Source organism: Corvus cornix, chromosome 1A, assembly GCF_000738735.6.
Source record: "Corvus cornix cornix isolate S_Up_H32 chromosome 1A, ASM73873v5, whole genome shotgun sequence".
In the NCBI taxonomy this organism is placed as follows: domain Eukaryota; kingdom Metazoa; phylum Chordata; class Aves; order Passeriformes; family Corvidae; genus Corvus; species Corvus cornix.
This window is the reverse complement of record NC_047057.1, coordinates 51,221,767-51,249,564: the sequence shown is the minus strand read 5'-3', so window position 1 is coordinate 51,249,564 and position 27,798 is coordinate 51,221,767. Positions and strand designations below refer to the sequence as shown.

The following is a 27,798-nucleotide window of genomic DNA, read 5'->3' as shown; positions in this document are numbered from 1 at the left end:
GATAAGCAAGCTGGAATTAAACAGTACAGTAGTCATCAGTGCTGGTGCTGTACTCTGCCTGCAAGCACAAGAGGAGGCTGGCAGCACTCAGAAGCCAGGTTGACAGGAAACAGGTGTATGTGAGGAGGAGGAGGAAGAGGTTGGAAGGGCTGAAAGCTGCTCGGATAGAAGCACACAGCCGGCACCATTAGTCCAAAGGTCAGAGCAATTGAAGTCAAAAGGCTGCCTTCTGGCAGGGCTCACCTGTGTGAGCACATTTAATTATTGACAACAGGGACAGGGAGGCTCTCAGGCTCCACACGCTGGGAAGGGGCAAGAAAAGCACAGGGGGAGCGAGCACAGCTCAGGTTCCTCATGTGCAAGGAGCAGCTGTTCCCCTGTGCATGAGAGGCGAGTCCTCCCTCTGCCCCCTGGATCCAGCAGCACACAAAGGGGGTCCTACAGGCAGCACTGAAAGCCCCATGGAAGCAATCCCCTACTTTGTTTTTCAGCACATTAACTTTTAGTAGGGATCAAGTCATAACCTGCACTTTCCCAACCCATCATTAGAAACTGTGCCGCTGATACTCCCAACTCACCTCTCTGGACAGACAGATTTCTGAGAATCAAGTTTTATTCTCCCAGCTAGACAGCAGTGACTGGTAGAAGTTCTCTACTGCAGACATACAAAAGGAGATCCATAAAATACTTCTCCCTATTTTCTCTTATAAAATTATGATGGGAGCTCATGGATTTGTGGAGGACATGTACCTGTCCCAGCAACACAAGGACAGAGGACAAAAGAGACAGGTTTCACAGACAAGGCAGAGGCATTCTCAGCTTTAAACAAACCCACCCAGGACAGGTATGTACCATCATCTTGCAGGGAGCAGCTGCCCTCTGCTCTGGGCTATCAGATGTGAGGCAAAGAGAAAAACATTCCTCCTCTTAACTCAGCAGCAGCAGCAGCTCTGCACGTCAGCTCTTGGCTGATAAATACAGGCTCCTAATTCCAGCCACATTCCCCGTTTTGAGAATAAGCAGCCCTTGCTCCTCAGCGCCCTTTACAACTACTGTTGCTCATGAGAAGGGGGAGAAGGAGGGAAGGGTTACAACATTTTCCATCTCCTAAAAACACCAAAAGAGAAGAAACCTCTGGGTTGTAAGGGCAGGCAATTGACCTGCCCTCAGCTCTCCCAGGCAAGGAATGCACAACATGGACGTGTCCAGAGGCAGAGGCACAGCCACCCTTTTACTTCAGGCTCCAATGAGTTTCTTGAGGAATGCCTCCAGCTGATCCTCATCCTTTATGCCGACAAATTTATCCACAACGTCTCCGTTCTTCATAGCCAGCACAGTTGGCACTGCTGACACCTAGGGCAAGAGAAACAGGGAGACAGGTGAGCAAAGCCTGCAGGAAGCCAGCTGCACCCAGTCCCCCAATGGAAGTCTAAGGAAGTGGGTACAAGGGAGCTGAGCACGCACTGCTGTAGGGTAAGATGTCCACTCGCAAAAGAGGCCAGCTGAGCTCCACGTTCCTCCTCTCCCTGTGGCCTCATCTCTGCACTGACTTACACCACACTGCTCAAGTCAAGGCTGAGCTGCGTTTTGAATTTAAGTAAGACCCAAATTTTTAAAGACAATACCAAAGCTAATACAAAAACAAGGCAAGGCTGTTTCCTCCTCTCCAGTACAAATGCTTCTTCTCCTTCCCTTTTGTCCTATCATAAGCGAACACATCTAGGACACCTCTCAGACATGATGACCTTTGGACATTTTACGGCCATGGCAGCAACAGACTGGACCTGTGTTCTTCTCCAGACAGGACTGGAGCTCTAATCCTAAACCACCCCACCATTGCACAGGCAGATTTCCTGCTCCATCATATTATGGCAATGACAATCCCCTCCAACCCTTCTTCCTTTTCCACTTCTGTTTTCAGTGGTTTATCTGGTCACACACCAGTGGCCATTCACTGCAGATCCCTGGTGATTAGGTAAGAAGTGAGAAAGTCCCTCTGACCAGAGCTAGCAGGCAGCTGTGCTGCTCTGGGCGCTGCTTTACTAGCCCAGAACAAAGTTCTCTGGGAATTATCCAAGAGAACAGTGTTGGAAATGACAACACTCCCCAGGGACTTGCTGGTTGACTGGTGACACCAGAGACCCCAGGGACATCACTGAAAGAAGGAACAACCAGAGCTTGGAGAGCTGCAGCAATGGGAGATCTGATCACATTTCTGACCCCACAGCTTCGATGACCTTATCTCTGCAGTCTTGCCTCCAAAACACATCCTGTCCTTATCTTGCCCGCTGACTCTCCAGCCTGTGGGGCCTTCCCATGTGCACTGCCAGCCCTCCTGCCAACAAAGATCTGCAAATCCCTCTCAAAACCCATCAGAGGGCTGGCTTTTCTCCCACTGGGAGCCTGAGATGAAAGGGCCATTCTGTCTCCCCTTCCCACCCAGCAGTCCAGCGTGGCTCCCCGCAGTGTCCTTCAGGGCTTGTGCAGTCTCATCTGAAGGGACGGGAGCGTCGGGGCTGCTCAGTGCACGATCTTCAGCTCCTCCTAGTGACTGCAGGGAGCAGATCCAGAGGGCTTGGGCCCCAGCACTGGCGATGGTGCCAACACATTCCCGTGCGATTTTAGGAGAGAGAAAGGATGCACTGCACTCAACTGCTCCCTCCCTGAGAAGGGCAAACCTCCATCGAGCACAGTTGCTCTGGTTCCATCCAAAAAAACCAAGAGCCGGCCCTTATTAGGGTCTGGGTGAGAACAGGCAACTCTTGGAAGCTCTACAAAGAAGCAGCCAACACCACGTTGCCAGGCCCTGCAGGCTGACCAGTGCACCCATGAACTTCACATGGCCTCGATCCCTCTGTCTCTTTCCCTCTTCATGCTGGTGAGCAAATCCCAAGAAAGAGTGGAAGGTCTGGGGCTGGTGCTGCAGAGCCAGACAAGAACGAGAGTCACAGAGCAACTTTCCTCTGCTCAGAAAACACGATGATTTTGTCAGCTTCCTTCCTGCCAGCTGCAGCAAGGGCAGCCTGTTAATGGAGCATGTACTTTGTTTTGCTGGTTGAGAAACAAATGTCATGGGAATTTCTAGAATGCAAAGTTGAGGGCATTTTTTCTTTTTTTTTCCCCCCATGTCTTTTTTTGGGTCCCATCTGCACTGAACCTAAACAAACTTTCCTCCTCCCTCAAGAGCACTTCTACAGAAAAAATCAGTCTGCTTTTGATTAGTGTTGACCACACAGATAAATAAACAAACATGGCCATCCAGGTTATTCCTGGCAACACCCATACCAAGGGAATTCTCTCCCATCTGAAACTTTTATACAAGCTCAGATGCCACACATCAGAGCAGGGAGAAGGATTTCACCCAGGCCTCTGAGTGAGGCGGTAACAGGATGGAGCTTCATTCATGAATGACCATCTCTGTACCCAGCAGCTCTCCTGAGCTCCCCACCCACAGTGGCCAGAGAAGGGGCTGCCCTTTCCCAGTCACTACCACAGAGGCAACTGGCCAAGGCAAGAGATGAATCTAAAGAATTTTAAGAGACTGCAGATAAACAGAAGTATTTCTTCTCCCTTTCTGCTCTTGAGGTGAGAGGTCAGGAGATGGCTGGAGCAGTGGAGAACGCCCCCAACTAGAGATGGAAGGTGTTAGATAAAGCAGGGAGTCCCCAGAGAAAGAGCTTTTGTGCTGGGCATAACAGGACGGGGAGGGGCACTGGGGACATTGCTAGTTGCAGGAAATGCATCCGTGCTTTGTGCTAAGCCAGGATCGCTGAGAGCCAAGGGCTTGTGTAAAGGAATGCACCAGCATTCCTCTGATCTTCCAGGGTGTCTCCCCCTCCCGCTGCCTCCCCCTGCACCAAGGAGGCTGCTGAAGAGGACATTGTGCAAGCAGGCAGCAAGCTGGGGGCTGTGTGTGTGCATGGGCAGGGGAATAAACATGGATGGAGGGAGACTTCCTGGCAGCCAAGGAAGGAGTTGTGGGGGTGGCATGGACACTGAAAAGCCCCAAAACAAAGACTTCCTCAGCGTGCAGACATCTGATCCCCAATGGAATGGCTTTAAAACAAATGTTTTCTGATCCCTCCTAAATACCACCTTTGGTTTTCCTGATCTCTCACAAACACTCTATTTGGTCGCTCTTTGATCTCGACTCGGTGCCTTCCCATCAGCCCTCACACTTCTCCTTACACAGCAACTCCACAGAAGATGAAGCAAAACCAAGCACATGCTCAGCACACGAACCAAACTTCTGCCTCGGAAAGGATGCTTCAAACGATCTGAGCAAAGAATTCTCCTATCTCTGTTTGCAGCTATGGTACTTGCAGACACTGTCTAGGGATGGTGTTTCAGCCACGGGGATAACGGCAAAGACAAGGCACACACACATCACTCCAAAAGTGGAGGAGGCCTTCTTGCAAAACAAAAACTTCATCATGTTTGTGTATAAGGTTGCAGAATGAACTGCGAGAAGGTGACCCTTCCCTGCAGCCCCAGTCCTACCTGCACACAAACACACACAGCGGGCAGCGCAGCTGCTCCCTCGGCACCCGGGGGAAGAGGACACGCAGTGCGTCATCAAACCTGCACAACTGGGGACTTCCAGCCTCTTTCCACCCACAGACCTTTCTCTGCGTGCACACACCCTGCTTGTTGTTTCCACTCATCTGAGATTATCCTCTTGTAATCCCAGCTAATTCTATCTACTGGAAAGCCTGGAACAATACACGAGTTGAACTAATAATCTCTATTCTCCTTAGCGTGGTTGCTACCAGAGCCTTCCCTGCATCTATTAGGATTTACATGCTTTTAGATCATCACTAAAACCACCTCACCCTCTTCAACTTCTCACCAGCACCCCTTGAGCTATGCAGCTTTTGGGCTTGCAGCAGCTAGCCCTGCTCAGGAGCCAGCAGACATCTTCCTTGGCCCAGGGTCTATCTGCCAGCATGCCTCCACCCTGGAGAGCACCGGAAGCTCTCGTGCTCAGCTTGTGGGAGCTGCAAGTCATGACTGTGGCCACCAGCTGTGTGGACACGCCACCACAGCACAGGCAGAAAGGTCTCCCTGGGGAAAGAGTGGGAGGGAACAAGCTGTTTCCACTTCCGTCTCCTTCTGGCTCGGCAGGGTGTGGGAATGGCATACAGCGTCTTCTCCAGGCTCAAAAAAATGCCAGCTTGCTCAGGAAGGAGATGGTTCACACTTTTCAGGGCAGCTCAACAAGCTTGCTGTGCTAGTTGTCACCTTGGGAGCAGGACTTCATCTGCAGAGGGGGAGCAGATCCATCTGTGTGATACCCAAGTGAAAATGAAGCACTTTTTTTCCCTGTAAAACATAACAGCAGGATGCCCCAACTCCATGGGCAGAGTGGTTGTTTACAAGGAGAGACAACAGAGGCAGGCACTGCCCTCAGAGGGGCTTCTGTGTTTCTTAAACTACCTAATCACTGACAGAGGGGACAAAGAAATGAATCATGCAAAATAAGCCATGGCTTTCTCCAATCATTCTGCTCCTTCCTGGGAGAAAGGCAGCATAGGGAACACAATCAGCAGTACTGTCACACACTTACACCAAGCTCCTCTCCTTTCAAGAGCAGGACATGTGCTCCTGTTGTCTATGTGTTTTTTCTGACCTGGCTTCTACCTGTCCAAATAAAACTCACCGTGTCTCCTTGTGCTACAACTTAAGGATGGGACATTATGACCCAGCTAGAGATCCTGAACAAGGAAGGGAAAGAGAGGACAGGCTGGTTGCACAAAGAACCATGTTCAACAGCAGTGCAGAATGGGGCTTGTTACTTCATGTTCTTGCCCTGCACCTGAGAAGCCCCGGCTCGCAGCAGAACTCCCTGTGTGCTCCTGGCCCCTCGAGGCCAGGGAAGTGTTTACACTGACAGATGCCTGCAAGGCCTAGAGGACACCTCCCTGCAGAATTAGAGGTGGGGATGCTGAGCACGACCAGCAGAACTGGAGCAGAGCTCAGCACCAAAATCCACCTATTAACAAGTGACCCAGTGGATCAGGAACCCGTAGGCTCTGGGCTTCCCCTCCCCTCCAACACTGCTGCTGTGCAGGCACAGCCCTCCCCAGGGAGGCACCTTTGCACTGCCAGCCAAAGAAAGTCTGTGCTCTTCCACCTCCTACCTCGTATTCGATAGCAAGGTCTGTGTGATCATCAATGTCCACCTTGGCCATCAGCACCTTCCCCTCCTGCTTGGCCACCAGCTTCTCTAACCTGGGGCCTAGGATCTTGCAGGGACCACACCACCTGATGGAGCAAGAAAAGAGAGGAGACATTAGGAGAGGCAGGTGCAGCAGCAGCCATGGAAGGCATGCTGGTACTCCACTGTCTTTACCACCATTGCTGTTCCACTCAAGAGCCAGCCTGGAAATACAGTTCCTGAACCACAGCTTAGAAAAACACTTCTCTCACAACAGAGCTGTCAAAGGTGTTAAGGAAGCTCTGTATCACGTTTCTGGCTTCAACTAATTGTTCTCTCCTCCCTGGATGATCCCAACTAATGCTCACTTTGGTTTGTCAGTTTGGTTCATTTAGAGCAGAAGTTTTTTGGCTGATTTGTGTTCTGTTTGCCCCAAATCAGCCGTAACAGGCTCACATGACAATACTGGAGAACTATGAAAATACATGAAAACCCCAAAGATAATCAGTATTGTTAATCCAGTGGATAACATCTGGGAATATTTTTACTGGCAGGAGGATGACAGGATGTCATTGGTGTCACATGGCTGTTAGTAACACATAAAGGCATTTGCTATAAAAAGCCTCAAAACCACGCAGCTTTAAGAAACATGGAAAGACACAACATGACAACAGTGAGGCACTGCAGGTGCAGAGCTCTCCGTGGCTGTTAACAAACTTTAATGTTTCTTAGAGGACATTTCATCCATGACGCCAAACAGGGCAGGTATCAAGAGTTTTTTCCTGAAGCATCTTTTGTAGGATGATGCAACACTGGGGCTGGGGTAACAAGTGAGCACCTGGAAGGTGCAGCTATGCCACCCTGAGGAATGCCTTCCTGGCACTCCTGTTTAACACTGCTGCAGGGTGTAGCTATGAGGGAAATCTTCACAGATAGAGCCTGACGGGCAGAAGCGTTTTTCAACACCAGACTCCACAGCTTGGGAAGTCCTCAGGCATGCTCCTCCATGGTGTTCCCAGAGTGCCACCACATCAGGAATATCACACAGGGACACACCGGCATGGGTGATGGTGGAGAGGGGTGCAAGAGCCACGGGTGGAACTTACTGCGCGTGGAAGTCCACCACAACGGGCTTGGGGCTGTTCACCACCCGGTCCTGGAAGTCGCTGCCATCCTGCACGTTGAAAGTGCTCCTGCGGCCAGCTGAGGTGCCAAAGGCCCTGCCGTGGGATGCCAGGGGGCTCCGCGCGGGGAGGGACAGCAGCCGCTGGAGCGCCAGCCTCTGGGCCATCTGTGGGGAGAGGTGGCTGGTGGGCTGGGTGCACCCCATGGTTGGTCCCATTGCAGCAGCGCCCTGCTCCGAGCCCCCTCGGCAGGACTGTCCCCGGGCCAGGAGGTGTCCAGGACAGACGTTTATGGGATATGACATGGGAGTGCTTCCTGCCCCTGTGTCCAGCCCCTGCAGCTCCAGTCCCACAGCCACGGGACCCCCAGCTAGACCCCGCCTCCTCCCCGCTTACAGGAGACAGCCCCAGACACAGGGTCCCCGTTTCCCTCAGCCCTGCAGAGCAGAGCTGCCCCCACCGCCCGTTCCTTCCTGCCCACAGGGCGGACCCAGGCCGCGGGATTCCCACTGCCCCGACAGCGCGGGGCTCCTTCAGCTGATGTCCCAGCAGCTCCCGCAGTGGCACAGTGCCCCGTCCCCCAACCCGAGGGGCGGGAACAGCCCCAGACACAGGCGCCCCGCTGCTCCCCCCGCCCGAGGGCAGGCGTACGCAGCCAGGAGAGCCCCGCTCCCCTCACCGGGCCCGCGCCCCGCCCGCACCTTCCCGGCCGCGGAGGTGACCCGCACACACCGAGCTTCCGCCCGGCGCCCCGCCCACCTGCGCCCCGATTGGTCGCCGACGCCGGAAGACTGAGACAAGCAGGCCGGTCGCCTTCCCAGCCGATTGGCAGCCGCCTCAAGAGCCGGCCACCTCTGATTGGCTGTCGTGTCTGTCCATTAGGGCATTTCGCCCCGCCCCTGGAGGGGACGGCGGGATGTGCTGCGTGGGGCAAACCCTGGCTGCTGATTGGCGGCGGAGCCCTCCAATGAGCGCCGCGGGCGCACCACGAGGCGCGTGGCGCCTTCCGCACGTGGCGCGGGCCCGGCGGCCCCGGCCCCGATCTCGATCTCGTCGGCTGGCGGCTCTCTCCAGATTGCTCAGATTGTGGCTAGGCAAAGGGCCACCTGCTTCTTTAAGCTTTGCTGGAAGCGCACAGCTCTACAATCCCCCAGACAGCAATTAATTCCCTTCCACAACACACCCTCTGGGGCAGGGCACCGGGACCAACCTGCAGCCCTGCACTCAGGGGTGACCACAAACCAGCATGGCCCATGCCACCCCCCGGCCTCTGTAACCTGATGGAAAATCGTTTGGAGCCGGCGCTCCCGCTCCCTTGCCAGCTCCAGCATCAGAGGAGCTCAACAGGAGCGAGGCTGAGAGCAGTGCTCACCCTGCAGCACCCAAAGCAGGGAGACTTGGATCCTTACTCCCCCTGTCCTGCTGGAAGCGAGTGGCAGAAGAACAGCTGGAGTTTCAACTCACAAGACACTGGGAGATGTGCACAGTGCATGCTGGAACTGTTGGTGGGTACCAGTTTTTTCAACCATTGCTTTTCTAAGGGGAATCACAATTTAAGGCAATACATACAGATCCACAATCTCTTGGGGGAATTTGAGGATGGAAGAGGAAACATCTGGAGAATGTGCACATCTGTAGGTACAACAGGGATGCACTCTGTGTCAGTGCATAGAGGGAACAAATGAAACAGGCTCTTGGTGACAGCTGGTCAATCCAGTTCAGCCACAGGCCCTTTTCTTCTCCTGCACAATCCCAAAATAAAAAGCCCATGGTGCCGAGGATGTAGCAAATACTAGCACCACCCAACTACAGGCCACGAGAGCCATTCCTGGACTGGCCTTAGAGCTGGGGCAATGGGATGTAAAGGCCACAGAAAGATGCTGATTGATGCCAGCTGAGATGATTGTTTCGCTCTCCAGCTGCATGTGAACAGGCACTATCTTCCAGCAGCAGCACTGCTTGCATAGCCCAGCGTTCTCAAAGAAAGCAAGAACTCCTCTGTCACTTCCTTCACCTCTTCTGCTCCCCAGCCTCTCCAAGGAACTGGCGTTTTACTGAAACAGCAGCTGAATTCAAAGGTTTGGGAGAGCTTTAGGTACATGTAAGGTACAGCCCCCTCAGTGTGGAAGAAAAAGTGAGTATTTTTCAAGAAGCTAAAGGGTTGGAAAAACGTGTGTAAATATAAGCCTGTTCCCTGTCACCCCTCCTCTATTTCCTAGAAATCATAGGGACATTATGAGGTCAAGCTCGAAACTGCTCTTGCTTTGCAACTCCAGGGCCATGGAAGGAGTCCAGAGGGAGGTGACAGGCAAGTGTACATGGCTGACGGGGCAGCAGTAAAGTGCAGCAGCCTCCCTGTCAGTCCCTCTAAGATCTCAAGGTGACTGGAGTGGAATAAAACAGAGAAGAAGCATTTTAACAACATCAAACTTTGTTGATGGGACATAGTGCAAATAGGAGAAATATTGATCATGCTTTATAAAAGATAGGCTAACCTTCCAGGCTGCTTGGTGTGGGAGAAGAAAAACATGAGGACAGCAGAGCCAAACTCTGTAAGTCTGTGTCCCAGGCATTCCAGGCAAGCTACTCATCTGTCGTGGAGGAAGGAGTCCCTTGTAGTGTTCTCTGGGAAATTCTCCTTCCCCACTCAAGCTACACAATTGCCCTAACTCAAATGCAGGAAAAATACCAGGAAGTTTGCCTGGAGTACCACTTCAGGATTCAATGCAGAAACAAATCTTCAAGTATACACAGCGTACAGCATCCAGGGTCCAGAGAACAGCCTCAGGGCTGCCACAGGGTGTGAGCAGGTCACCTCTGAAGGGGAACGTGACATCTGAAGTTTCCCAGGCATTCCTGCACTCACTTCTGTGACCTCTGTATGTCGCTGCAGATATTGGTCAGTGAGATAAACACAAACACCATCTTCAGGCAACTCTGAACTCTGCAAGGACAACGTGGGAACCTCAGCATCACTGGATTTTGGTCCCTCACTCAATCCTTCAGAGCATGTTGGTCCTCTTTGTAACAGCAAGATCTTAGCAGGTCTTTGGCAACTCATGATCAGTGGGAGGCATGGGGATGGAAAAGGGACACTGGAAAGGGCAGAATCCTGCTGTGGATCTCTGTTACAGTACTGTCAGAAGAGCACCTATGGATTTCAGTGTGGAGCAAGAAAGGTTAAAGCTCATCCTTGGCATTAACAAGATGCTGCAGAGGACGAACTGGTATCGCATGATCTCTCATCAACTGTTCCTGTGACCCATCGTGGCTGTCAGGGGGTCTGTCACCCAAAAAGTCTTTGTGAGTGTAATCCTGGAGCAGCCCAGCCTGTACCGCGTGGTGCCGGAGCTCCTGGCTCCCCACCAGTCCCTGCATTCGCAAGTACCCCTGCTGGCAGAAGGGAGGCAGCTTCTGACGGGTGAAGGCAAACAGGAAACAGGACTCTGCAGGGGAAAGGATCAAAAATTAGAGTCAGCAGAGAGACCCTGTAGGGAAATAGTCCCATAAACTATCAGGGACTCGTTCAAAACAAAAGGCAGAGAGGATGAGGGAAGACGGCTAGAGTTTCCCACCCAGTACCCTGCCCCAGCACAGCAATTGACTTAATTCTGCAGTGCTCAGGAGATGCAGAGAGGGATTCCCAACCTGCACTTTGAGAGAAAAAGGAGCTGGATTTGAGTTTACATCCATCTGGCATCTTCTTTGTGCCACAAGATGGCTTCCCTCTGTGTGCCACATGGGCTTCCTGCAGGTGGGTCACAGACGGGTCAGGGAGGCAGCAGAGGCTCTTCACCTCTCACATCACAGCACTCCCATTTCCCATGGGAAAGCAATCCAATCACCAGTACAAGAGATCTAGTACACAGTGGCACAAAGAAATGTTCAGATAATGATGAAGAAAAGAAAGCTGCAGCTAGAAAATAATTGAACCCAACCTTATATGGCTTTCCCTAAATCCTGGCATGCCTGGGCCAGTCTTTTTCTAATGGTGAACGAGAGCAAGGACTCTTTAGGAACACACACACAGAACGGCACTTTGTACCATCTGGTGAGTGCATTGAGGAGGTGTGACTGACAGTGAGACAAGCAGCTTACCACAGGGAGATCTCAGCTATTTGCAGAGGAGATCGCTCCTGTCACTTGTTCCTCACATTCCTCCTCCTCTTTCTGCCACCTCAACCCTGTGCTCAAATTACCTGCAAAGAAATTGCGCAGGTCGGTGCTGAGGCAGTTCTCCAAAAACCGCCTCAGCGGCAGGATGTGAGCATTCGGGGCTGTCCAGTCTGTCAGAAAGTCCTCCACAATGTGATGGATGGCATCTGGCCGGGGCAGAGGCCAGTCTGGGGGACGGAGTTTCATCCCACGCTCTGCCAAGAGAACATTAAGGGAGTCTCTTAGAAGCAAAATGGCATTAAAAAGAGCTTGGGGAGTGGAAAGCAGCTGTGACAGCTGTTTCCGCTTTTGTCCTGACCTTTTAATCCATTACTTTCATTTGCAATCCCCTCTGCCAGCTCTGTCCTCAACAGCCCTGCCACTGCACAGCTGCCCTCTGTCCCTGCCCGCAGCATTCCTGTCATTTCACTCCTGTTCCCCCTGGGCAGGGACTGCCAGATGGGCTAAGCTGCTTTAATGCTGCTACCCATCATGCTTATTTCTGTGCAAGGCAAGCTGGACCCTGACCCTAGGTTTCTGGAGATGAAGACTTCAACACACTCATTTCCTAAGGAAGTCTACTCCGAGCCTGTTTGCTGCTGGATAGAACACTCTTCTTCAAACCCTTGCCTTTGGCTGCCTCGATCGCTGTGTGACCTCTCAGACCTAGGCCTGCCACAGAGAGCAGCTTTCTCTTGGCAGCAAGATGGCCAAACAACAACAGCCCAGCCTCATCTCTCAGGCTCTGCAAGTACACAGAGGGTGACAGCCAAAGGGAAGAACTGTTCCTCTTTTTGAGAACGGGGAAATTTCCAACACGCCTGTTTGTTCCTGTTCTCAAATGTGAGGTCTCAATTCCCCTCCTCCCCTCCCCATATCGTCTTACCAATGGAACTTTCTTGCCAACTCTCAGCACCCTTTTCAGCTCATACAGTGGTGGGGGGTGTCTCACAGGATGGACATGAAGGAAGTGGAGAAAGGGGAATAGTGCTTTCAGGTACCACCTGCACTTTGGCTCTGATTCATCTTTATCCCTCTTTGTTTTGGTTGTGTCACATAATTAACAGGAAAGCTTACCTGTTGGGAGGTGTTTGTAATAGTAAATAACAGGGTGTAAAAAGTTGGACTGCCAGGCATGCTGCGCCTCTCCCACAGCACGGTTGTAGTAGAAGACATCCTTGTCAGCCCCCGAGAAATTCCTCCCATACTCCATGATGATGACAAAGAGCCCATTGCGAGCCTTTCTTCCTGTCTGCATTTCCAGCTCAGCCAGGACTCCAACAGGGTACTCTTCCAGGTATTCAAATGCTGTGGCATTCCTGTGAATTGCAAACACACCATCACAATTTTCCACCAGACAAAGCCAGCTGGGATCCAACCCACCCTCAGGTGGTTGAGGATAAAGCCAAAAGATCATCAGATAGTAATTTTGTTTGGTCATTTCAGATCTGGGCTGGACTTGATGCAGAGCTTATGAAGGCTGCAGATACTGTTACAAGACACCACTGTTTTCCTGGATTATGGGATTCTCTCTACAGTAGCACTGCTCAAGGAAAGTTTTTCCCCGGGGTCAGTAAAAGGATACTACACCTCTGAGCCTAGAGGGAACGTCTAGAGCATTTCAGCCCTTTAAGAGGGAGAAATAGTCTGCACAATTGGGCACCAGTTGCAGCAGTGGTACAGGTTTGGGGTGGCTGCCTACACAATGGTAACATCCTTAGGCAGCAACAGTGCAATTTGTGTGGTGGCACCACAGGAAGCAATGGTAAAGAAACAGAAATGAAATTATGGAGGTGCAGTGCTGGGAATAACTACTCACTCACTCACTCTCTCAGCAGTATGATGTCAGCCAGGACACTGAACATCTGGTAGAGGCCTGAGGCCTCGTTCACTCTCTTGATGATGGAATTGGTCAGCTGTGTAATAGGGTAGACTGTGGATGGCCAGGGGACACCGTGGTGACGGTTTTCCAATAGGCGATGGACTGCCCGAGCTAAGACATGGCGAGAAACAAAGACAGCTTATTTAACAACCCAAGCTTATGCTTTAAGAAATCCAATCTCTGCACTGCAGCAGGACTCAATAAACAACCTTTACAGCTCCTCCGTGCTCAGGATCTCCCACCCCAGTCGCTGGTAACTGCAGTGGAGATGCCCTCGGAAAGCTGATGTGATGCTAAGTGGTGGGGGAGAGGGCGGGGGTCCTTGGGGATATTTTATTACTTCTCAGCAGTCCTTTAATGACAAGGATGGGCACACACACATAAAGAAGGACGTTCTCTCCACTGCCCACAGCTGCTGGGTTTTAACTCCACAGTGCAGACCTCTCACCCACAGCCTGTCACGAGGCAGAGCATCTGGCAGGAAGAAATCTATTGTGTTACATAAATAACAGACAGCAGGCAAGAGAGACACAAGACAAAACAAAGACAGACAACCAAAAACTTCAGATATGACCCCAAGTCACTTCTCCACTTCAGATGATGCAGCTGCAGCTTGACTATGTTTTGTCCTTCTTATTGCCAGAACAACACTAAGGGCAATCTCTTTCCAGCAGTAAACTATGGATTGTTCCTTTGAAGGGAGGAACAATTTCCACCTCTGCCCTTTCTGTACACCCCAGTACTCACTTGTATACCGGAATCCATGGATGAAGCCCCCAGCAGATTTCCTGAAGTCAACTGAATGGCTAGCAGTGCCAAGAATAAAGAGCCCCTGAGTGCCTCTGGATTCATAGCTGGGTTTGATCTGAGGATACTTCTTAATATTCCCTTTTCCTGGCATCAATCCCAGGGATCTGATGTGCAAAAGAGAAGAGCAGGCTATCAGGAAGGACAGGAGTAGAAAAATAAAAAGGGTTTCTGATATTCATTATATTGCAGCCACTGCAAGATTCTGTTTCATACCCCTGCTGCCTTCAGTGGCATTTACTACTAAAATGAGGATCTTTGGAAGATAAGGGTGTTCCTCCCAAGATAGCCCTGGACAAGATCTAATTCTCAGCTAAGCCACTGACAGTGAATTTTGGAAGACAGTGAAGTCAGCAGTATCATTTTCAACTGCAAGATTTACCAAGGTGGAGTGAAGGTTGCATCCTCAGGGAATGTTTTTTTCCCCAACAAAACCTTTTCGTAGTGATCTGCATCTTTATCATCCTCATTTCAAAAAAAACCCCTCTGTCCATGTGATCTGGCAGGTCAGGATGTTAAGTTCTAAAGGTACAAGCTTTTCTGTGTCACTCAGGTCTCATTGCTGCCATCTGCACAGCCTCAGAGCCTGTTGGTCAGAGGGCAGTGACACACATTCCTACTGGGACACAGCCTTACCTGCACAATAAACAAAGGACTGTGCAGCACCAAGCAGCTCAGAGCACATGGAGGTCCAGACACTGCTGCCAGGAGAAAACCTGCTCTTCCCTTTCCTCCCTACTCAGGCCCTTCAGTCTAAATACATTTTTTCATGGAGATCCTGGTTCTCCCTCACCTATTATAGATAGAGAAGTCAAACTTCCAGCCCAGGCAGCGGATGACACGGTCGTAAGGTGCGCGGGTGGCAAAATTGTCCAGTTCGTCCTGAGGGAGGGTGATGGAGTCAATGCCTGCGCTGATGTTCCCGTTCTCCAAGTAGAACCGCAGTGTGATGTGCAGCTTTCCCTTTTTGTCCTTAACGATAGCCAGATCTTCCAGGTCGCCCTCCAGAAGCCCATCCAGAGATTTCAGCTGGTAGGTGTCCAGCAGGCCGTTGTTAATTGCTCTACGGAGAATACAAGAATGTAAAGAAGGGAGGTTCTGTCTTAGCTGCTGAAAATGGGATCACTTATCAGGCATACCAATTCCTCTTCAGTGTAAAGGTTATCCCCAGAGCCTCAGGGCTCCCAGGAACATCACAGGTAACACAACCTCGCTGTCCTTGCAGGATGTAGCCACCCTCCTAGCTTTCCTCTATGACTGGAAACAAGGGAATAACTTGAGAGCCAGTACATTTTAAAGATTACAGCTTCCAAGTGGACATGCTGCTATTTCATACAGATCCTAAAAAGCTCTCATCAAGCCTCTGTGTTCAGTGACTGCAACCTGGATTGCTTTAAACCAAGGACCTATAGAAGGCCCCATATTTCCCCTGTGACCCCCATGACCACAGCACCACCACCTGCACCAGTCCAGCCTATGGCCCGGGAAAGAAATGATTCTCCTTGTTTGTATTCCAGCTGCATTAGAAAGGGGAATAGGAGTGGTTTCTCACCTCAGATCCCCGACGTAGTGGGTGGCCCACGAGAGGCGCACGCGGGACCGGCTCACCATGTGGATGAAATTCGTGACACCCAGGATGTTCTCCGCTGTCTCAAAGGCTGAGTTCCCTCGTCCCAAGATCAACACGGTTTGGCCAGCGAAGTCCTCTGGGTTGATGGACACAGTCTCGTAACCCTCAACATACTCTGAGCCAGGAAAGTTTACCACATTGGGAACCCACATCCCAGCAGCAACCAACAAAGAGCTGCAAAAACAGGGACAGCACTTAGAAATGCAGGAATTTCAGGAAGGGGGCTCCATCTCCTCATTCCTTCTTCCTCCCGCCATGGAAGGTGGCTGCAGTGTGACCCCCACAGTGACACTGGACCAGCTGCATAGGCCATGGTTTCAAAAGAAACCTCTACCTAGCTTCAGCTAATGACCTGCTCCTCTCTTCCCTGTCCTCAGGATAACTGGGAACACTGTTATATATAGCATTAGTCAGTGTGGGTGCTGTATGTATGCATCTCCCTCGCCTGTTCATGAATGCAACTTCTACTCATATGAACTCATTGACAATATATGTAATATAACTTCACAGGTTGATTATATGTTGCATAAAAATGACTTTGATTTAAAATTTGAGTTGCCATTTGGCAGAGCAGAAGTAATTTTAAAGACAAATAGGAAATAGTTTCGATATTTTGAAATGTAACTCCCAGTCACGTTAGCAACACCACTAATTGCTAACACCAAAAATAACTACACTGATCTTTTTATATCACTCCATAAGAGCTTCTACTTGATTCTTGAGGAAGTTTTTGTGACTTAGATGGAAACACCAGGCAGCTGAGGCAAGCAGCACTGCCTGCTGTCCCAGCCTTGCTTACACAGCGTCCCAAGAGCAACTCGCTCGCGGTACGTGGGTGTCCGGGATTGCCTTCTGTCCCTTCGGAGCCTGCCAGCAGCACACCGGCAAGTGACAGCCAGCACGACCTACTGTCATAGAGCTGAGCTTCTCAGGAGAGGTGAGAAACATACTCCGTATGTTCACACGAGTAACTTCGAGGTTTTTAGAAATGTAGCTCAGTGGCAGTACGGGATACACACACGTAAATAGGATGAGTGGAAGGGGAATTCAGTGACCAACAGCCTTGAGGGTTATTTCTCACAGTCTGTGCCCCTGCAAAAAAAGCCCCGCTTTCCTCTGCTTCCCCCCTGTGTTCCAGCTCTGTGCCAGCCAAGGACTTCACTTGTCTGGGACACACCCCTGAGCACACGCGGGAAAACAGGAGTGAGATGTCACCGCACTGACTCAGTCCAGTTTGTAATAAAGGCAGTGCTGGCTGTGAGTACAACTGAGTTACTTTCTTCACAGACAGCAATTATCTAGTGATAAAACAAAAGTGATTCCAAACATACCTATGAAGGACAGACCCTGCAGTGACGGCCATCACAGCCAATTTGCGTCTGTCCTGCCAACCTCCTCAGCTGCCCAAAGCAAAACACTGCTTGTGAAAGGCAATGCATTCCCAGGAGCAGTTATTCCACCCATCCACCTGCCAATCCCTAAAAATGTTCTCCACCTCTGATGGTGCTTAAGGCTCTAAGAGGCTGTGATATCTCCATCCTTGGACATACTCATGCCTCAACAGGGCAAAGCTCTGAGCTGTGTGTCAAGCCCCAGGTTTGCCCATTACCTGCACTTGTAGTTCTTCCTGTCCTGGTCAGTCAGGAGAAAGTAATGACCGTTCCAGGCCTGCTCATTCTTCTCCAATGTCACGTGGATGATGGCCGTATTGTACTGAACCTGCAGCTTCAGCAGGGAAGCAAAGTCCTCCAGGTAACGCACCATGGTGTCAGCGCTGGGGAAGAAGTCGCGAGAGTAGTGTCGGAAAAGCAGCCGCCGGTCGTGGCTGAGGAGCGAATTCCAGTCATGGCGGAGGTTGAACTCGCTGTTGGACTTGCCTGTGTACTGCTTGTTGATGCTGATGAGTTTCCGGTGCCGAGGGTAGAGTGCAAAGAAGCTGCCGGGAGCGTGGCTCCGCTCGAAGACGATGTAGTCCCGGCCAGCTTGCTGGAGGAAGTAGGCCGCCTGCAAGCCTGCGGGGCCGGCCCCGATGATGCAGTAGTCGTGGTAGAGGAACGTGGCACCACTCACCGCGAAAAGGCTGCCCGTGTACAGGGCCAGCCCCAGGAGCGTCCTGCAGACCGCTGGGGCCATGGCGGGGCGGGCACAGCTGGCCCTGTGGGCAAGAGGACCAGGAGGCGTCACCCCAGGGGCTGCAGCCGCCCCACAGGAGCCCCCCGGCCGCACCAGGCCTCGCCTGCCACGGCACCCCCTCACACAGAGCGGGTGGTGGGGCGGGGCCCTGCTCCCTGCCAGCCAATAGCAGCAGGGGTCCCGGGCCTTCCAGCCAATGGGCGCGCAGTGCCCCCGCCCACAGCGCACAGGTGGCAAGGTGGAGCAGCACCTGTGGACGCGAGTGCGTCTGCGCCCCACCAGCCAATGGGGATGGGCGGCCCAAGCCCCCCAGCCAATGGGAGATGGGCTGTCCCTCGCTGCCCTCCCTCCCTCGCCAATACGGTCCCGGCCCCGATGCCCCCGCCCCCGCCAAACGGCGCACGTGCCGCGCGGGGCCGCCGCCGGCCGCCCGCACCCGTCCCGCCCGGGGGCCGCACCTGCACCATGGAGCTCCCGCCGCGCCGCTCCTCCCGCTCCGGGCTCTTCCCGCTTCGCTCCCTCCTCCTCCTCCCTCCCGCGCCGCCCGGGCAGGGCGGGGCGGGCACAGCGCTGCCTCCCGCCCGCTGCGGGGGCGAGCGAGAGCAGCGGCGCGCTCCCCGCGTCACGTGACGCCGCCACCGCCGCTTCCCGCCGCCGGCACCATGGCGGCGCGCGCACCACGTGTCCGGGGGCGAGCGCGCTTAAAGGGGCAGGCGCGGGACGGAGCCGTGACCGCGGGGGGCACCCGAGCCAGGCGTATACAGACACACAAAACAGCGCCGGCACTCGGCAAAATCAACTTTATTCCTGTTTCCCCCCGTTTATGATCTATGTGCAGCACAGCCAGGGCCAAGGTGCAGCCACAGCCCAGCCCCAGGGACCGGAGCTGCCCGGGCACTGCAGCCTCCCGGTGCTGGCTACGGGGTTCAGCTCTCTTCCTCTGAAAAAGAAGAGGAACAGAAATTAAGTAAATGCAGCTGGGGAAAGGAAACAGCCCAAACCCCAAAATTAAACCCTTGCTGTCAAGGAAATGCCACAAGGAACACAAAAAAAAGCACGGCTGCCACTTCGGGAGATGTATACCACCTCCAACTGTCTCCCTGCCTCCCCCCAGCTTCCCAACAAACCTGCCCATCAGCCAAGACCACATACACGTCATTTGGAATTACACAATTTACATTCCTGAGCAGATTACACAGCAACCTAACTAACATTTCCATAATAAAATCCGGAGCAGCCAGGCTACGCTTACAGCCTAAAAATAAGCTGGGAGATATTTTTCCTATCAAAGAAGCAAGAGCTCTAGGGTAAAGGGTTTCCCACTGTCAACTGAGCACACAGAGGTCTCACGTCAGGGGTCACAGATGGTTTTAGGCAGCAAAGGGAAGGCACTGTCCACTGGGCACCACTGATCCTCCAGAACTCCCATCCTGACCAGCCAGTGATTGCTCAGCTTCAAGAGTCACTAAAAGCCTTCACCATGTTCCCTCAACTGCGCTCCATCACCATGCATTTTAAATGTGTCACCTTATAGTCACTGCCACTTCTAAAACTGCAGTCAAAAAATATCCCAGTACCAACAGAAATTAGCACCCACCCACTCCTGCAGACCTTGGGGCCGCTGAATGTAGGGCTTCTTGGCAGGTTTTTTATTTCCCAGACAGTACTCTGGATCTGGGACCTCCTCCCCCGCCCCTGCTAAAATCAGTCCTCATCAAGTATCTGTACAGAGGCACAACATCTGCATTCCCAACTCTCCTCTCCTTTTTCTTCCAGCTGAGTACTCCCAATGTGACCCACCACCTTTTCCACTGAGTCTCATCCTTGGGACCACACATTCTCCAGCCTCGTTCCTCTCCTGCCATTGCACTGGTCAGATCTGACCCTTTAGCTGTGGTCTTCATCATACATCACTCCCCTTTTCATCCACACCAGCACATCACTTAAAAGCATAAAGCACCAAGTATGCTACAAACCTTCCTCTTCCTCTTCTTCCTCCTCATCCTCCTCATCTTCATCAGAGCTGAAGGTGCCATCAGGCAAACTGTAGATCCGGATCACCTGCTTGTTGGGGTCCTTGAGGATGAGGTACTTCCCCTCATCCAGCTTCATGCAGATGTCAATGACGCATCGCAGGATGCCCCAGGCATTCTCTATGCTCAGATTAATCTGGCTGGCGAATTCATTTGGCTTGAACTGCTGCGTGCCCAGGATCACATGGCGGGCAGAGTCCTTCACATGGTAACGGGATACATACCTAGGGGGCAAGAAGTAACCAGAGGGGTATCAGGAGATTAAGCCCAGACAGCAGAAGAACACAGCAAGAAAAGCAGCATGATCATCTCATTTTCTGGGCTGAAAAATCCTAGTACTCCAACACTGAAAGCTAAGAGGATCTCCTGGCTACAAACTGTCAATCTGTAATGCACCTGGAAATCCCCAAATCGGATGCAGAGGTACAAAAGATAAAAGAAGAATTAGCCCCATAGATAAAATTAAGCAATAGCACGATTACCTGGGAGTTTGGAATGAAAAAGATGCAAAAGCATCAGTTCCACATCTGTGGATGGAACCGAGGGTTGCAGAACCACTAGAACTTACTTAGCAAAAGCCTCTTGTTCACTACCTACAGTACTCAACTGATTTTAAGCTGATAGTTTAAAAAATGCTGTGGCCGTATCTCCCCCCACCACTCAATTTCTCAGTAACAGGCACTGAGCATCTCAATCAGATTCTTGACAGGCACCACAGCTACTGTGTTTATTTCCCTTGTTGGTGCCACAGCAAACAGGCTGAGAGCCCACGCAGGCCACCTGCCCCTCACACGTGTGGGGTCAGTCTCAGCTGGATGCGGAGAGGAAGCAGCTTACACCAAGGCTGGGGCACTCACCACAAGCTTTCCTTTCTTGGCCACTCAAACACGGTGATTTTAGGATTACTCATTTTGTAAATGCTTCACTCAGACATACATGAAATTCAATCATGGAAAACGCACCTGGAAGGTATTTGGTGTGAACCTCCCCCTTACCCGAGTTTAAGATACTCTGATCCAGCCAGCAGCGCGCAGCACGTCCAGCGGGCCAATTTGTAGCTGTTGTTCTTCAGCTCTGTGGCAATGACAGCCCCTCTCTGAGAGTCCAGCTTCTGGCGCCAGTCTACCCCATTGCAATACTGAGGAGAATCAGAACCAGGGTCAGCCTGACAAGCCAGCAGCAGCCATCTCTTCAGCCATTTCGTCATCACATAAGGAAGCTGCTTCTGTCTACCCTACGGTACCACTTGAGGGAATGTGACCTGCAGCCTACAGGGAAAGCTCTTGCACCGGGAAGGGACAAATGCAAACAGCTGGGATTGCTCAACATTAGTGGCACTGGTTACAAAGGTAGTTTGTGAAGGAAGAATTCTAAAGAGAACCATAGGAACAGACTGGCTACTGTGCTGAACACCCAGGGACAAGGGTTCAAGCCAGCTACCTCACATTTGGGGGAGAATCCCATCAGCACTGCTTGTCCACCAAAGTTATACTCCTTAGTGGAATGTAACACCCGGGGGACACCGCCAGATGTTTGTCTCATCTTTCCTGCTGTACCTGGCATGTCAGGCAGCAGTGAAGCAGTTAGAGCTAGCTTGGGGATCTTGTTCTTCCTCACCCTCGAATCCCACTCGTTCAGTGTCTTGATGTTGATGAATGACACTTCTCCATTGGCTCCTGTCATCACTCCATCATGTTCACAGCGGACAATGAGATCTATATCATCTCCCAGCTTCCACCTTCGGTATCTGCCAATAAACAATCCAACTGGTTATTTCTGACCTTTGTTCTCTTCCAGATCCATGTAAACACTCAGCAAAATCCTCTCCTCCTCCGTCTTTTCACTGTGAGGTCATCCATGAATCCTTTTCAAGGTAAAGCTTCTGTAAGTAACACTCCTAACCTGTTTTGCCTCCGTATCACACTTAACATCCTGCCCCCATGACAAACATCAGAGAGAACAGCTTACCTGTATGCAACAGAAGCTACTTCATTTTTATCCATGTCATCCTCCACAAAGGGGTTTGGGTTGGGAAACTTGTATTTCTCCTTTCCCTGCAGATGAAAACAGCAGAGCATGTTAGGAGACAGCTCTCCTCTATTGGAAAAATACTCTTTTACAGCAACAGTAGCTGATTTCCCTGATGTAGAGAAAAACCAAAACATTAAGACAGCTGATGAAAGCCTTATGCCCACATTAGTCACAGCACTATAAGCAGCACTTTTACTGGCACTTAGGCTTCATTAAGTGTACTGAGAAGCCTGTCTGCATCATCAATGGGAGTAGGATGACTTGTCTGTGAAATCAAGGTGAAAACCTTTCTACAACATCTCACCAGAAATAATCCCACCTCCTTCAAAACTGAAAGGCCACTGGTGTAACACAACTGTCAATTAAAATGCTTCTGTGCTGTACTAAAGCAGCCTTAATGAAGTTTCCTCTTGAGACTCTGAAACACAGACCCCACTACTCATTACTGTTCCACCTTACCATCCTCAGACACTGCTGGGAGAAGTTATGATTGATGTAGGTAGCTTCCATGGCCAGGTTGCGAGGAGAATTAAAGGAGTTGCCCTCTTCCTGTGGTGGTTCATTGGCTGTTTCACTCACTGTCAGGAGGTCTGGGAAGAAAACCAGATGCAAGTGGTTATACTTGGGGGAGTAACTATGTCAGCTTTAGAGAGTTTCTAGCCCCACATCAGAGCAGATCAATACTGAAGTTCCCCACACAGCTATCACATGTACTGCAGTAATTAGCTTGTTCAGGGGGCTCAGTGTGGACACTGAGACACAGAATAAACTCAAATAACCATAAAGAAAATCACACCCTTTAGCTACTGCAACAGAAATTCCTTTCATGACTTTTCCTCACCAAAATCTGAGTTGTCCCTCTTGTCAAAGAAAAGCTTGGATCCAACTCTCTGGACAATGATATCCCAGGAATAGACAGAGCGAGTGCAGCTCATCAGTGTGGCCAGGATGGCATCTGTGGCAAACACATTCCCTTGTGTCTTGGCCAGCTGTGGATAAAGGAGAAAACTGTTTCAGCAATAAGAACAGATACTCTTTCCCTAGGCAGGATGAGAAGTGCTAGCAAACCAGATCACTGATTTCTGCTGCTGTTCTGACTGAGAAAGCTGAACTGGCAAGTACCACATCAACTGCCAGACCAAGTCTAAGGTACTACCCAGCAATCCTGGCCCACCCTCACCCACAGAAAGAAAGAAACTACTATGAAATGTTAATTCTGTTGGAAAATGCACAGCTTCTTATGGCCAATGAGGTCACGAGAGAGAACTCTCCAAGCCTTCCTCACTTCCAAAAGCAAAGCCCCAAGGATCAGGTCTCTGATGTAAGTTTCCTTTCCAACGCAGCTCAAGTACTGGTCTGCTTGCCCTTCCAGAATTACAGCTTTTCCTTGGCCAGTGTTCTCAACTCTGCATTAATCTAGCTCTGCCTTCGACCTAAGAAAAATACTGGTACCAGCTAATGCTTCTTGCTTTCGCCCTTTGGTCTGATGGTGACAGCTGGTCTCCAACAACAGCACATACCCATGAACACGCTCCTGGGTTTTACCAACTGGTAGCTACCTTTCGGATAACTGGGTCATCCGTAGTGGTGACGGTATGGAAGATGCGCTTAATGCTCCTCAGGAGCTTCTCGTTCCTCGTCGTAATGCGGTCGAAGGCTTTGTCATAGTACTCTAGGGCTCCACAGCACTCTCTGCAAAGGCAAGAGGACCATCTCGATACCCTTCCTACAGATAACACCACCCATGAACCCCTAGGGTCTGCTGGGTGTTCCATTACCTCCCCCTGGTTTGGGTACCTCCATGAAACACTGGGACCAGGCAGGAGACCCTTGAGCTCCTGCTTTCCAAAAATCTGGTCGCCTCAGGAAGCGAGCAAAGGGCTGTCTTAGGAACTCACATGTCCTGTGGTTCTGACACCTCCAGGTAGCGCATTTTCATCAGCCGAGGGAAATCCATCTCCTCCTTCACCTCCCAGTCGCTGCGAACTTCAACAGAGGAGTCACGAGGTTTCTGCTGTGCGGCCAGAGGCAGGTCAGGTAGAGAGCGAAACAGAGACACAGCATATCAGGATTTGTGCAAGAGGAGCTGCCCTGTGAGTGCAGCCAGAGAAACCAAGCCATCACAGGGGGCACAATGCTTGTCAGTTTGTCTACCTGTGATTTCTGGTCCCATTTCTGCCTCACTCCAAACTGTTTCTGAAACTTCTTTTGTAGGCGCAAACGATCTCTAAAATGACAAATGTGAGAAAAGCCATGAAGAGAAGTTCTTGATTCCTATATGCCACAACCATTCCTCCACTTCCAAACTACCACCAGAGGAGCAGTGCTTTCAGGCACCGAGCTGCTGAAACATTTGCTGAGCCATCTGTTGATCAAGATGCCTGAGGCATTAAAAAGTCTGCTCTTTGCTTTGAGGAGCTCTTTACATAGTTTTACCTGAAGACTGAAATAGTTTTCAGAAAGGATATTCTCTGTTTAGAACACCACCTTTACTTTCTAAATACAATTCAAAAAATCTCCTGAGGCATTAGGTAGCCATTTGAAATCCATGCTTTTAAGTACTACTGACACCAGCTGAACACTGGACTCAAAACATCCTGAAATCCTTTGCTGTTTGCTCCAGCAGGTTCTGTTACTGTAAGTTTGCAAATTTATCAACAGTATGTTCACACAGTCCAAGCTCTCTGGAGCCTCACCTCTCCTTCTGCTTGGCACTCTTTGGCAGTGTCTGCATGCTGAACTGCAGCATGTTCCGACGGTCCTTGTCTCTCCGAAGGTTCCTCTGCAGAAATGACGGAAAAAAGAAAAAAAAAAAAAAAAAAAACCAAAAAACAAAAAAAGACATTTTAGTTGGGAAAGAATCCTGTGCTGCTGAGGCTCCCCTTGGATCCCATCTCTGAGAACACGTTACCTGTGCAAACCTCATACGATTCCTCTGGTATGCTGTTTTCTGTGTCCGGGCTGTGTCCACCAGCTGGAAGCTGGTCTCATCCTCCTCGTGGAAATAGGCGTATTGGCTTCCGCCGCCGAACTGGGACGAGTACTTGTCTGGAAATAAAACAAAGCGTCTCGACGTCGAGGTTCTAAGAAAAAACCCTGATGCTTTGCCCCTTTCTCTCCCCAGCTGCCTTCACCTAAGCCTGATGTCTAAAAGCCTTACACCTGCACGTCTTCCCCCGCTCCAAACCTCCCTTACGAGCCCGGTTAGTAAGGCAGTACAAAAATGCAGAGTAAGCCCCAAGGACAGGGAGAGCCCCACAGAGCTCTCCCAAGGGTAAAGCACGCTTCCTAAAGTAAGCTGCCTGTCCTGCTGAGGTGTGCAGGTAATTACAGGGTGGGTGTGAGACATGAAAGCAGGAACGACGCTTAGAAGAAAACTTTGTAGAAAAGAAACCCCAGGAACCACCAGACCCCACGTACTTGTGTATCTTTTATCCTGATACGTGGCTCCTGTCCAATCAGCCACCTAAGAACGAGCATAAACAGTCAGAGCAAGCATTAACACGACATTTCCCCCCCCCCCCGCCACACCTCTAACTCTGCACATATAGTTCCCAGCAGCAAAAGCAAACACTGCTGTACGCTTCAGGTCTAATCCCTCTGACTCCCACCTCTGCTGGGCAGCCCTGCTAGGTGTTCATAGCCTGTCAGGACACAGTGCCAAGGGTGCCAGAGGAGCAGCCACGGTAACGACAGCGAACACCGCAGGCAGCGCGCAGGGGGGCCCGGCAGGCACCCAGAGCTCACGGCCCAGCCCGGCACAAGTACCTTGCCCAGGCGATCTCCTTTGCTGAAGGGCTGGTAGGGCATGTCCTTGAACTGCTCGGGCACAGCACACGGGCCCCAGCCGGAGGGGTTGTCCTGGATCACGGGTGTCACAAACTTCGCCATTTTTTAATCTTCTAAAGGTGGAATAAAGAAAAAAAATAACCCCGAAACCCTCAGCTGCCGCACGGTGTGGCACCGAGACCTGAGGCCTTGCCTCGGCACAGGCCACCGCGACGGGAAGGCGCCTCCGCCCACCAGGCCCGGGGAGGAAGGAAGGGTCCCGGTGGGCGCTGCGTATGCCTGGGAGGGGCGGCGACGCGGCCCCGCCGGAACCGGCGGGGCGGGGCCGGGGGGGGGGGTCTCGGTACGCGCGGGAGGCGCCGGCGGGGCAGGCGAGCGGCCCCAGGGTGGCCCCAGCGCCCCCCTCACCTGCACGGCCCCGATGGCGGCGGATCCGGGAGCGGCTCCGAGAGCGGCTCCAGCGGCGGCGGCGGGCGGGGAAAAGGCCGCGCGCAACCCCGGCGCGCCCTTCTTGCGTCAGCACCGCGCGACGGCAGCGCCGTTGTCGTAAAGTAGAAAAACTCCACCACCCCCCCCCGAAAACGCGACCAACGAGCGCGGCTGTCGTAAAGCGGCCGCGTTGTCGCAAAGCGTCAAATATGAAAAAATTTTCTTAAGAAAGGATGTTCTTTGATGTTTGATCTTTGTATACTTTCAAGTCTAATCAACAAGAAAAGAGGTTTAATCCGTGAAACGGCAGCCAACAAACAAGCTCCAAGTGATACCAAGGTGTTAGAAGGACGAATTACTTGACAGTAGAATTGCCTTGTTAAGGTTTAGGGCTTAACATGTTTCAGTGACCTCAGGGGAAGTTAACAAAACTTGGGAAGAAGGATGTAGCACAGATTGTGGGCACAAAAAATGCAGAATTTACAAGCCACAGGGACATTTGGCAGAACCCCCAAGATAATGAAGAAACTAATAAAGACTGCTCAGCAACTGTGCTGAATCAGCTGCAGCTGAGTAAAAGGTAATTCTGGCAGGGGGAGATCACGGCCACTGACCCAAGAAAGCACCGACTCGAAAGGAGAGAAAGACTGAGCGTGCAGACTAATTAGCACGAGCAGTGAGAGGATCATTAACCAATAGAAGACAGAATACTAATTAAAAAGAGAATTAGGTAATTTTTGGCCAAGGAACATTAGTGGCTTTGTTTGCTAAAATATATAAAGAGTGAAAAGTTTTGGTAGTCATCATGCTGGCTTTATGGATTTGCTATTCAGCACCCCTTTCTATGCAGAACTGTAAATAAATCAAATGCCTGGATTATGTGCGTGGATTGGCCTCCTGCAGACTGGGTGAATGAACCTATTTTGGGACAACACTGTCATTTATTGAAATTTTGTTCCTGCTTAATAGCCACTTAATAAGGAAAAACATGCGTGAGTGCCAGGAGAGTGATGTTAAGGGTAGTGTAAATTTGCCCTGTTGATTAAAATGCTTGAGTTTGGCTTTTAAGTGTAAAAGCTGGGGGTGACATGTGACAAAACCCATTCAGTTTGTACCCAGATGTCATAAAGAGGAAGAAAACTTGGCTTTCTGTGTGTGCTGAAGGCTCAGCAGAGCATAGCAGCTCAGACAATGGTGAGGTCAGAAACATCTCCCGTGCTTACAATGGCTAAACTTCCTGGAACCGTGGAACTTCTCTTGGCAGAAGTATTCAGCCCTGTGGTAGGCAAATGCCTGTTGGGAATGGTTTTGGTGTAAATGGCTCTCCTGATAGCAGCAGGATGGGATAGGTGTCTAACAAACTCCCTCTGCCTGTCTACCCTCTGTTCTCAGGAAAACAACTTGAGCTTCATGGCCACACAAAGGACTGCCCGATTGGAAACTTTTTTCCTTTAGGAAAACTGGAGTTCAACTTACGTTACAAAAATCATGTATTGGAAGAATGACGATCCTCAGCTTAGTCAAATACAGATTTCAACCATTAATGGGCAGTTCCCATCTGGTTGTGCTAGTTTGCTTTGCAGACATGTGATGGAGTTACTGTGATGTCCAGTAGGTAAATTCCTGTT

At 51.2% G+C, this 27,798-nt stretch overlaps 3 protein-coding genes across 8 annotated transcripts; all 3 read right to left on the bottom strand.

Moving 5' to 3' along the window:
- Positions 1-595: 595 nt before the first annotated feature.
- Positions 596-8,073, bottom strand: TXN2 (thioredoxin 2). 4 transcript variants are annotated; one of them, XM_039570725.1, is made up of 4 exons: positions 7,983-8,073; positions 7,264-7,448; positions 6,141-6,264; positions 596-1,353 (listed from the first exon to the last, which is right to left on the bottom strand). In XM_039570725.1, exons 2-4 carry the CDS (start codon positions 7,446-7,448, stop codon positions 1,237-1,239), a joined length of 426 nt encoding a protein of 141 aa, XP_039426659.1. In that variant the 5' UTR covers positions 7,983-8,073; the 3' UTR covers positions 596-1,236. The 4 variants fall into 4 exon arrangements, with proteins under 4 accessions (XP_039426659.1, XP_039426662.1, XP_039426660.1 ...); XM_039570728.1 differs by having other exon boundaries at positions 8,014-8,034; XM_039570726.1 differs by lacking the exon at positions 7,983-8,073 and adding an exon at positions 7,961-7,980.
- Positions 8,074-9,690: 1,617 nt separating this feature from the next.
- FOXRED2 (FAD dependent oxidoreductase domain containing 2) lies at positions 9,691-18,429 on the bottom strand. 2 transcript variants are annotated; one of them, XM_039570724.1, is made up of 9 exons: positions 18,347-18,429; positions 17,365-17,910; positions 15,678-15,929; positions 14,919-15,188; positions 14,066-14,232; positions 13,264-13,429; positions 12,514-12,755; positions 11,481-11,651; positions 9,691-10,727 (listed from the first exon to the last, which is right to left on the bottom strand). In XM_039570724.1, the coding sequence occupies exons 2-9, from the start codon at positions 17,886-17,888 to the stop codon at positions 10,462-10,464; spliced, it is 2,058 nt and encodes a 685-aa protein (XP_039426658.1). In that variant the 5' UTR covers positions 17,889-17,910; positions 18,347-18,429; the 3' UTR covers positions 9,691-10,461. The 2 variants fall into 2 exon arrangements, with proteins under 2 accessions (XP_039426658.1, XP_039426657.1); XM_039570723.1 differs by lacking the exon at positions 11,481-11,651 and adding an exon at positions 11,380-11,480 and having other exon boundaries at positions 10,646-10,727; positions 18,347-18,404.
- Positions 18,430-18,671: 242 nt separating this feature from the next.
- EIF3D (eukaryotic translation initiation factor 3 subunit D) lies at positions 18,672-26,260 on the bottom strand. Of its 2 annotated transcripts, none has more exons than XM_039571506.1 (15): positions 26,150-26,260; positions 25,721-25,854; positions 25,373-25,418; positions 24,864-25,000; positions 24,649-24,734; positions 24,107-24,179; positions 23,851-23,966; positions 23,512-23,644; positions 22,794-22,941; positions 22,412-22,542; positions 21,890-21,975; positions 21,539-21,668; positions 20,917-21,059; positions 19,865-20,145; positions 18,672-18,828 (listed from the first exon to the last, which is right to left on the bottom strand). In XM_039571506.1, exons 2-15 carry the CDS (start codon positions 25,841-25,843, stop codon positions 18,815-18,817), a joined length of 1,647 nt encoding a protein of 548 aa, XP_039427440.1. In that variant the 5' UTR covers positions 25,844-25,854; positions 26,150-26,260; the 3' UTR covers positions 18,672-18,814. The 2 variants fall into 2 exon arrangements, with proteins under 2 accessions (XP_039427440.1, XP_039427441.1); XM_039571507.1 differs by having other exon boundaries at positions 23,851-23,963.
- Positions 26,261-27,798: the final 1,538 nt, after the last annotated feature.

Bases quoted from the DNA above. Each gene is read 5' to 3' on its own strand.
- TXN2 (XM_039570725.1), bottom strand. From the start codon at position 7,448: ATGGCCCAGAGGCTGGCGCTCCAGCGGCTGCTGTCCCTCCCCGCGCGG. The intron at 6,265-7,263 runs GTAAGTTCCACC...TTGCTCCATCAG, and splicing joins GTGGTGGACTTCCACGCGCA to GTGGTGTGGTCCCTGCAAGA. The intron at 1,354-6,140 runs GTAGGAGGTGGA...CTCTTGCCCTAG, and splicing joins ACCTTGCTATCGAATACGAG to GTGTCAGCAGTGCCAACTGT.
- EIF3D (XM_039571506.1), bottom strand. From the start codon at position 25,843: ATGGCGAAGTTTGTGACACCCGTGATCCAGGACAACCCCTCCGGCTGG. The intron at 21,976-22,411 runs GTAAGGTGGAAC...TTTCATCTGCAG, and splicing joins CCCAGCAGTGTCTGAGGATG to GGAAAGGAGAAATACAAGTT. The intron at 20,146-20,916 runs GTAAGGGGGAGG...CTTGCCCCCTAG, and splicing joins TCAGAGTATCTTAAACTCGG to GTATGTATCCCGTTACCATG.
- FOXRED2 (XM_039570724.1), bottom strand. From the start codon at position 17,888: ATGGCCCCAGCGGTCTGCAGGACGCTCCTGGGGCTGGCCCTGTACACG. The intron at 15,930-17,364 runs GTAATGGGCAAA...CTGTTTTTGCAG, and splicing joins AGGAAGAACTACAAGTGCAG to CTCTTTGTTGGTTGCTGCTG. The intron at 12,756-13,263 runs GTGAGTGAGTGA...TGCAATTCACAG, and splicing joins GACATCATACTGCTGAGAGA to GAATGCCACAGCATTTGAAT.